This window comes from Vigna radiata, unplaced genomic scaffold, assembly GCF_000741045.1.
Source record: "Vigna radiata var. radiata cultivar VC1973A unplaced genomic scaffold, Vradiata_ver6 scaffold_357, whole genome shotgun sequence".
NCBI lineage: Eukaryota > Viridiplantae > Streptophyta > Magnoliopsida > Fabales > Fabaceae > Vigna > Vigna radiata.
In genome coordinates this window covers 56,233-66,804 of record NW_014542188.1, presented here as the reverse complement: position 1 = coordinate 66,804, position 10,572 = coordinate 56,233, and the positions used below count along the sequence as shown (strand labels likewise).

General features: G+C 35.7%; 1 protein-coding gene across 1 annotated transcript in view; it reads left to right on the top strand.

Annotated features, from left to right (window-relative positions):
• The first annotated feature begins 1,907 nt into the window (after nt 1-1,907).
• Nucleotides 1,908-10,572, top strand: part of LOC106779207 (BEACH domain-containing protein C2) — a 59,117-nt gene continuing 50,452 nt past the window's right edge. The window contains exons 1-2 of the mRNA XM_022776489.1: nt 1,908-3,746; nt 9,470-10,257. Of these exons, the coding sequence (XP_022632210.1) occupies nt 1,922-3,746; nt 9,470-10,257 (2,613 nt within the window). The 5' untranslated portion in view covers nt 1,908-1,921. The remainder of the gene's footprint in view (nt 3,747-9,469; nt 10,258-10,572) is intronic.

Genomic DNA, 10,572 nt, shown 5'->3' with positions numbered 1-10,572 from the left:
ACTCTTTACAAAGGTAAATTGTTTAACGACGAGTATTTCTATTTTTTTTTCGATTGGATCTAGCATAGGATGATAGAGAAAAGGTTGAAGTGAGAGAGATGAAAGACAAATGATAGAGAGGAGGAATGAGAGACGTGAGTAAGAGTTTGGGGGTTTCTTTTTTTTTTTAGTTTTGAGAATGAAAATTATTTAAATATCCTTAACTTTAAAACTTAGAATTCATAATATATGAAGGTATTTTTGTCTACTATAATCCGGTACAAATTGTTAAAATGTACCAACTAGATAGGCGTACGCGCGTTAACAAACCCATATATATATATATATATATATATATATATTTCTTAAATTATGTGTGTACCTGAATTTATACTTAACTAATTTTATAAAATTGACTTATCTTGAAAAAAAAAGTCAATTATTGTTATAATTAAGTTATAATACATAAGTTAAGATTTAAATAAAAAGAATTAATTTTCACTATTAGTTATAGATATAGTGCATTTATAAAATTAAATCAAGTTATAATTGAATTATAACATTCAAACTTACCTTCTTAAAAAGCTTATAATTATATTCTAATTAAAGATTATAGCTTTTAACATACTCAATTGAACATTAATAATAGAGTTAAGGTCACAAATTTAATTTTTATTAAGATGAAATGAATTTTTAATATATTTATCCATTCATTTCTTGTATCAAAAGCTAGATTGAATATCTTGTTTACATAAATTAATAAACTAATGTACATTTAGTCTTATCATTAATGTAAAACTGCTGATCTTATCTTTTAATCATGTAAAACATTTTCTTAAGAAAATTTGAGTTGGGTTCAGATTCATATTCCTTATTCGGTTCTCAACCCATTTTTAACTTTCTGATTTTACAATTTTTAATATTTATGAATAATTATAATATAATAATACACATTTATTGTGTATTAAAAGAAATGTATAAGGAGAAAATTTTACTGAAAAAAAATTAGTGAAAAGCAAAAGGGTAAAATAGGATACATAATAAAGGCACCATCGAGCTAACCGTTGGTTTCTCAAAATTCCATGTTTGACTGGGCAAAACCACACAGACAGAAACGGCAAAATACTTATAGCCTCTCCGTTAGTTATAGTCACTTTGCCAAATCCCAATTCCACCCTCACTTTCGCGCCCAATTCGCCCTCTCTCTCTTTCTCCCTCTCATTTTCATTCCCGAGCTTCGGTCAAGTCTCAACGTTACTTTACGCTCCGTTCATCGGCGCCGAGGTATCCATTTCTAACCATTTGTTTTTTTCTTGAATCTCACGTAACCGAAACAATGCCGATTTTGTCACCACGATCAATTTTTTTTTTTCTTTGGCTTCGTGTAATGTATGCATAAAAGTGTTTCCGATTTTTATGCGATGAAACTATCTCTGCTGCATTGATTTGTTCTCGCAATGTGTGAGGGGTTCGAGCTGATTTCAGATAGTGTGAGTGAATGATCATAACCAGGTAGCGATTTCAAGTAGTGTAGGTGATTGAGAAGCATTTCTGAGTGACTAAGTTAAGCCGGCGCTTTTTAACGGTTTTATTGTTTGAGTTTTGACGAAGTTTTGTAGTGGTGTTTGTTTTTAGTTTTGAAATTTAAGGTTTATCGATTGCAAATATTATACTATATATTTTTCTATTCTCTTGATATCGGTTATTGGTTTCCTTTTCTAATTTAAGTTTTGTAGTGGTGTTTGTTTTTAGTTTTGAAATTTAAGGTTTATCGATTGCAAATATTATACTATATATTTTTCTATTCTCTTGATATCGGTTATTGGTTTCCTTTTCTAATTTAAACTTTTTGAATGTATAATTTTTTAATTGTCTTATTTTCAGGTGGATTGCTGGTTTAGTCATTTGAATGAATATTTATTAGCTTTTTGGTTATAGTATAATGGAAGAAGAGGAAGAATCAAAAGAGACAAAAATATCTGATAATGAATTGCATGGTCATGAAGTGAATGATAGGGGAATGGAGCGAGCTGTTAAGAGTCCTAAGGAGGAAAATGTACATGGAGATAATTTAAAATATTTATCAGGGGTGTACTCAACAGAGGGTAATCTTTACCCAGTTCCTGACATGCCACATGATCATCTTACTTCTAGCCCTGGCTCAGAGGGGCATTGTGGTCACACCGACAATGAGTATCCTTCATCAGCTAATTTTGGTTCGCCTACATATTCTTCTGTTAGTTCTCCACAAAAGCCTTGGGAAAGAAATGCAGGGCAAAATTCGTCTGCAGAATTATTGCATTTAATTGATTCTGCTATAATGGGGAAACCTGAAGGTATGGAGAAACTGAAGAATATTGCAAGCGGAGTAGAAATTTTTGGGAATGGTGAAGAAATGGACAGTGTGCCTTTCTTAATAGTAGATTCACTTCTTGCAACAATGGGCGGTGTCGAAAGTTTTGAAGAGGAAGGTGATAATCCTCCTAGTGTAATGCTGAACTCTCGGGCAGCTATTGTGTCAGGTGAACTGATTCCCTGGCTTCCTTACGTTGGTGATTCTGATGTTGTCATGTCACCTAGGACACGAATGGTAAGGGGACTTCTTGCTATATTAAGGGCGTGCACCAGAAACAGAGCAATGTGCTCAATGGCTGGTCTGTTAGGAGTACTGTTGAGAACAGCGGAAAAAATTTTCACTGTTGACGTTGGCTTAAATGGGCAAATAAGGTGGGATGGAACTCCTTTGTGCCGCTGCATACAATACTTGGCTGGGCATTCTCTTACTGTTAGTGATCTTCATAGATGGTTTCAAGTCATTCCAAGAACACTTACCACAATTTGGGCTTCACGCTTGATGCTTGCATTGGAAAAAGCCATTAGTGAAAAGGAATCTAATGGACCAGCTTGCACTTTTGAGTTTGATGGGGAAAGTTCTGGTTTGCTGGGTCCGGGTGAGGGTCGCTGGCCATTTATCCATGGGTATGCATTTGCAACATGGATCTACATTGAATCATTTGCTGACGCACTAAATACAGCAACAGTTGCCGCTGCAATTGCTGCGGCTGCATTTGCTAAATCAGGTAAGTCATCAGCTATGTCAGCTGCTGCAGCAGCTAGTGCTCTTGCTGGTGAAGGTACGGTACACATGCCACGTTTATTCAGTTTTTTATCTGCTGATAATCAGGGTATAGAGGCTTACTTTCATGCTCAATTTTTGGTTGTTGAAATTGGTTGTGGAAAGGCAAAGAAATCTGCTTTACATTTTACTTATGCATTTAGACCACAATGCTGGTACTTCATTGGTCTTGAACATACAAGCAAGAATGGTATCCTTGGGAATGCAGAAAATGAAATTAGATTGTATGTAGATGGGTCATTACACGAAGTTCGTCCTTTTGAGTTCCCCAGGATTTCCAAACCCCTTGCATTTTGCTGCATAGGAACTAACCCTCCTCCTACTATGGCCGGTTTGCAACGTCGACGCCGTCAGTGCCCGTTGTTTGCGGAGATGGGGCCTGTTTACATCTTCAAGGAACCAATTGGCCCTGAAAGGATGGCACGCTTGGCTTCTAGAGGAGGGGATATAGTACCTTCTTTTGGAAATGGAGCAGGGCTACCATGGCTAGCAACAAATGCCCATGTGCAGAGCAAGGCAGAGGAAAGTGTTCTTTTGGATGCAGAAATTGGAGATTTCATTCACCTACTCTATCATCCTAGTTTGCTCAGTGGGCGTTTCTGTCCAGATGCTTCACCTTCTGGTGCTGCAGGTCAGATAATTTCTGGGTGTTGATTTTACGGTAATATATAAATTTTTCTGCTACTGCCTAACTATGTTATTTTTCATGAAAAAAATGCTTGATAAATAATCTGTGTTATTAATAGGGTATTAAATGCTCTACTAGAGCTATTAGAAGTTCATAGAAGGTTCTAGAGATCTTTTTGTAGTTATTACTTTGGTGCTAGAGTTTTCTATATATAGATATATAAATGTGGTTACTATTTGAAATGAATCAATTTAAATAAAAGTATTCTTTATTTTATGTTAATTCTTTCAAGTTGGTATCAGAGCTCTAATCTTGAGAGGTCTGCTTACATTTTTTTTTTACCGTCTTAGTTAGGTTCCTTTTATTGTTCTTCTTTAATTAAGAGGGGTTAAGGAATCTCCATTATTTATTTTATGTTGAATTTCTAACTTTAGAGATACATGTACTGTGCTGAAATTAAATATTTGAAATCTCTCATGAGTCTATAGTAAGTCACCGTCTAGACTGGCTTTGTAGTCGTGACTGGTAAGAACTTCAAAACTTTATATAAAGACTCTTGGATTCTAGATTCAGTGTGACAGACCATATGATCCCTTACTCCTTTTTTTAACATCATATTTTTTTTTTCTCTCCGTAAAACATTACGATTGCTAATGGGACTCGTATCCCTGGACATGGTAATATTTCTCTTTTACCATCACTCATCCTTAAAAATGTCCTTTATATTTCAATCATTTATAATAATTTTATTTCGGTTCAAAAGCTTACTTGTGACCTAAAGTGTTCTCTAACGTTCTTTCACATTCATGACCTAAAGTATATCATCTCAAGGATATAAGAAAATAATTTCTCTATTCAGCCTCATATACCAATTGGATAATTTAGGAATCAAACACATCCTATTCTATGAAACAAATCCTTGAGATTGCGGGATTGTTATGATAGTGATATATAACCAATATATAGAATTAAATACAATAGGAAAAAAAATTTGAAACTTCCTAAAATATTTCGACAGACTAAAATCTAATACTTCCTAAAATATTTCGAGAGGGAAGGTCTAAAAATAATGAAGAACATAGTTGAAGAATTAAGAATATTAAAAAACTTTCTAGAGACTAAAAGTGAATTTCGTGAAAATATGAAGGACTAAAAATATAGCTTACTGAAATAATTATACTTGTGAATGTCACATCCGACTAGTTTATGACATGGAAACTGACTTGGCTGTCACATGATTACCTATGACTAAAACAAGTTAACATTCAGGGATTAAAAGGGGAATTTGAAAAAAACTTCAGTAAACAAAACATATTAAATGCTAAATATTGTTTCCGCTTCAGCCAAATTGTTTGGTAATTGAATACAATAAAGTGATATTTTTACTGTCAAAAACACTTTCTTATGATCAAATCAATTTTCAACTATGAACTAAATAGGAGAGGTGATAATTGGTTGTAGTAAGTAGGAGATGGAACAAAAAAATAGGGATTTTCTACAGCTATGGATTTTCAAGAGAATGAGAGAAATGCAAAATTTCTGAAAGTGTGATATTTTTCATCGATTTTTCTTTTGTAAGGCCAAACATATTTTTCATTGATTTAAATCGAATTGGATGCATTGCATTATACGGTACATAGCTTAGATACAGGATACGGAGAATAAACCTAACTGTAAATGATATAACTGTCTTACAATGAGTGGGAAAGAAGGTTATAGAATAAGGAGGGTTGTATTGTTTTAACAACTTGGGAACTAATAAAGATAGTATTAGTATACAAATAGGACCTCTTGTCTCCAATCTTACATTACTTTTGAGAATTCTCAGATATTGTTGTTACCATCCTCCAAGTCAAAAGTTTTTTTTATCTACATGGATGTCACTTTTATTGAAACTAAATCTTTTTACAAACGTCCTCAGCTTCAAGGCGAGAGTTCTTTTGAAGCTAAGTCTTTTGTATTTCTTAAGTCATCTTTGCTCCCTTTCTTAAACCACATCTTATACTACTCTTGGTACTCCTGATACTTCTCCTGGAACATCTCATATGAATATCTTTGAAGTTTCTCCTAACAAATGGGTCTTTGTCCTTGAGTCAAGGTAGTTGAATATAGTAAAAATTATATATGAGACTAGTCTCCTTTGTATTAAATATAGACATAAGGTCCTCTATTTATAATAGAAGAAATATGGACTAAGCCCAAAATACAAATAAGAAATATAAACAAACAAACTAAAGATAAAAGATAAATATAAACTAAAGATAATATCTTTAACACTCCCCCTCAAGCTGGAGCATGTAGATTGTATGAACCAAGCTTGGAATAAATAAACTCAATTTGAAATATATGATTTGTTTTCAAGTGTGCAGAAAACAGATGTGCAATCACAGGTCGACGAACAACTAATAATAGCTTATGGATTGAACAGTGGTGGACAACTGCAAAAGTTCAACTAGCACCATGAAACTTCAAGTAGAATGACTTTGACAAAGGAGATTTTCATAAAAGTGGATAATGGCTAACGGTGATAGAGAGCGACAAACTACATAGACTAAATTGCCATCACTGGCTGATGGGGCCTATGGTGGCCGAAAACTGAAGCAGTCAAACTGTAGGGACTAAACTGTCATCAAGTAAGGATGAGGTCTACAGTGGACAAACTGCGGGGACTAAATTTCCATCATTGAATGATGGGGCCTATAGTGGCTGAAAGCAGAAGCGACCAAACTGCAGGGACTAAACTACCATCAAGTAAGGATGGGGCTTGCAGTGGACAAACTATAAGGACTAAACTGCCATCAAGTATGGGGCACGGGGCCTGCAGTGGACAAACTGCAAGGATTGCCATCTCTGACTGGTAGGACTTGTAGAGCCTGGAAACATACTCCCATCGTGACGAACGGCGAAAATGACGACGCACCAACGACAAATTGTGAAAGTGGAAGATCATAATGGTCTCCTTTATTCATCAAAGCACCCAAAAACAGATCTGATAAAGGGCTGGTGAAATTGTTTAAACCCATGACTTTGGTGTTGAAATTCCTTGGTGTTAACCACGACTGTCCTTGGAGACTTGTAAATAAATGACACTCAATAGGAGCATCATAACTGCTATAACTTATAAAGCATAAGGATGACAAATGGCATAAAAAAGCCAAAGACAGATTGGAGGTCCAAAGGTTCTCTGCTGGACTACTCCCAAATGGTGATACTTAGCACTGTATCACAAGAAGTATGGGCTAAACCCAAGCCCAAGAAGAAAGTTGGCAATAACTATTAAAGGAAGAGGTGACGCAGTGGTGTCGAGAGCGGTCGCTTTTGGTCTTCAAGATTCTGAACATAATGATGGTGGAGACACATCAGTGGTGCACAAGGGGAAGAAACTCTATGGTGGAGGTAGAAAGGTGTTGGACATTAGGCGTTATATGGAGCAGCAAGGAAAGGAAGAGTGCTTGGTCCCAACAAGGAGCGTGCTTGGTTTCCACCTCTTCGAGATGGGAGAAGAGCCAGAAGCATAACCCTAATCAAATGCCGACTAGAGGCATTCCAAGTGGTTCTTGAGAATGTTTGGGAAACAGACAATGAGGGAAAATTGAAAGCCAAGGCCCCTTACAAATTTGAATTGGAGGCCTTCTTCATAATTTTTCAGCAAATCGATTTCTAGGTGCAACATGGTGGCGCCTTTCAGAATGGAGAAGAAGATAGTGGAAACAGTAGAGATAAGACTAGGTGTCAGTGCATTGGTGGCACAAGCAACGAAGATGACGGCAAGAAGGACTGCCATTGAGGTGATGGTTAGGACTTGAGAAGAAGCCAAGGGGCAGCAGTACCCATTAGGGTTGATGACAATACAGTGACTAGAGGCAGGTTGTAGTGGCTCGATTGGGCTAAGAGATGAAGGAGACCAGCATTGTACTGGTGGAGAAAGATGGATAGCGATTCTCGCGGTTTCAGTTGACGGTGATACAGTGATGTATGTTGTGAAGCAACAAAGATGGTAGTTGGCGGTAGACGGTGGCGCGGGATAAACACACGTTCGACACCAAGAACGCGGCTCGGGATAAACCTCAGGATAATGTATGTTCCTGGGTGGAAATTTGGTAACTTGGAAAAGTAAGAAACAAAATGTTGTTACAAGGTCTAGAGCATACACTAAATTCCGAGTTATGGCACACGGGGTGTGTGAATTGTTATGACTGAGAATTATTCTAAATGATATTAAAAAGTGGCATATAGAGAACCTATTATTCTTGATTGGGATAATAAGTTAACTATTATCATGACTCACAGTCCAATCTAGCATGATAAGACCAAACACAAAGATAGATAGATTGACACTTTATTAAAAAAACCCGGATAGTGATCTTATCACTACTTCATGTGTTCCATCGGGATATCAATTAGCAGATTTATTGCACAAAAAGGTATTTCCATTAAGCATTTAATGATCTCACATCCAAGCTTGGAATGATTGATATCTATTCATCATCTTAAGGGGGAAATGTTGTTAATAGGGTATTAAATGTTCTACTAGGAGTTGTTAGAAGTGGATAGAAGTTGTTAGAAGGTTCTAAATATCCTTTTGTAATTATTACTTTAGGGTTGGAGTTCTCTCTATATATATAAATTATCCTTTTGTACTATTTCAAATTAATCAATTTGAATAAAAATCTTCTTTCTTTCATATTAATTCTTTCATATTAATTCTTTCAAGTCAAAGTTTTATTTGTAGATTTATATGATGTACCTAGAAAATTCTTACAACCTTTTTTCGTTGGCAATTGACATCTTTTGAGTACCATGAGGGTTTTCTTTCTGTCTCAGTGGTAACAATTGTTTGATTATTAAGAGCATATTTTCCAATGTATTTATTCTTTTTTTGTACTCTTCCTGTAAATTGCACGCTTCTTGTTTATTCACACTTGTTATGAATTAGCATGAAATTCATTTATAAATACATTGAAAAAAACCTAGGTGGTATAGTGTTTTTAGCATAAAAGTGAACAATAACACTTCTAAGAAAACAGTGTTATTGGAAGATATTGTAATTTCATATTTATATAGAGAACCGTGACCATGAAAATACAGAAATATTCTACCATGCAATATTTGAGTCGTCGAGTAAGTAAGAATATTCTATCAGTAACTTATGCTTAGCTGACCAGGCATGATATAACTGTCTTTTCGTGCGCTTGATTAGCTGAATTCAGTTTCTTTATCCGTTATGTGGTTTGAGTTTACGAATTAACTACAGATTAGTAGAAGGAGTTACAATTTTAGTCTCTATTTCTTTCTAGTCTCTTCATTTTCTTATTATTTTTAGTTTTAGTGTAGACTAATCCTCTTGAGGTCGCCGGTTCTTTCCATTTCGTCAGTTCTTAATTTTGACATCACTGATTATTTGTTGGATATTCCATGGTTGTTCTAAGGAAGTCCAACAACAACAATAGCCAAGTCTTTTTGAACAAGGAAGGCGGGGTCAGTTACATGGATTAAATGACGCCCCAATATTATGTCATAAACATGTCTATAGACAAAGTATCGGTATTTAAATCCTTCTTAGGAAACTACTTTGTGTACAATATTTTAGTATTTAAAATCCAGATCGTTAAGTTTAGTGAAATAATTGCATGTATATCAGATCATTTTATAAAATTTCTTTTATCAAGGCATGTAAAATATGCACTGCTGTACTTGTTACGATGGGTTCCTTTATTCTGATTCAGGAGTGCTTCGGCGCCCAGCCGAGGTTCTAGGGCAAGTCCACGTTGCTACACGAATTCGACCTGTGGAGGCTTTGTGGGCATTGGCTTACGGTGGTCCATTATCTTTGCTTCCCTTAGCAATTAGCAATGTACACGAGGATACTCTAGAACCACGGAAGGGGAATGTTTCTGTTTCTGTAGCCACTTCATCCCTTGCTGGTCCAATATTTCGAATTATATCAATGGCCATTCAATATCCCAGGAACAATGAGGAGTTGGCTCGTTGCAAAGGACCTGAGATTCTTTCAAAGATTTTGAATCACCTTCTCGAAACCCTGGCTTCACTTTGTGAAGGAACATATGATGGTGTAGGTGATGAGGAACTTGTTGTTGCAGTTGTCTCACTTTGTCTATCTCAAAATATCAACCATACTCTCAAAGTGCGTCTCTTCACCACACTGTTGCTGGATTTAAAGATTTGGAGTTTATGTAGTTATGGCATACAAAAGAAGCTTCTATCATCACTTGCCGACATGGTTTTCACTGAGTCGGTAGTGATGCGAGAGGCCAATGCCATTCAAATGCTTCTTGATGGCTGTAGAAGAAGCTATTGGACTGTTCCAGAAAAGGATTCAGTAAATAACTTTCATCTAACTGGATCAACAAGACCGATTGGTGAGGTCAATGCTTTGGTTGACGAGCTCTTAGTGGTAATTGAACTTCTAATAGTGGCAGCATCTCCTACATTAGCATCAGATGATGTTCGATGTTTACTTGGGTTCATGATTGACTGTCGACAACCTGGTCAGGTAAGTAATACCCTAATATGAAGCACGCAACATCTTATAATTCATGTTTCTTATAATAAAATATTCTGATGTCACGTTTTTGCAGTTCGTGTCATACAAAACAGAAGTACTGTATTATAAAATAACATCCTCTTAGGCCATTCTTGATGAGGTTATCCGTAAGCTGAAATGAAAGGCTTTGCTTGTGTATTTCATGCTTCCGATGGGTTTTGCTTGTAGTTTTTACCTTTGGTTTTATGTTTTAAGAATTTTTAGAAACTTTTTTTATACTCTGTTTCTATTTTTTTTCCTTTCTGTTAAGCAACTTATAAATTA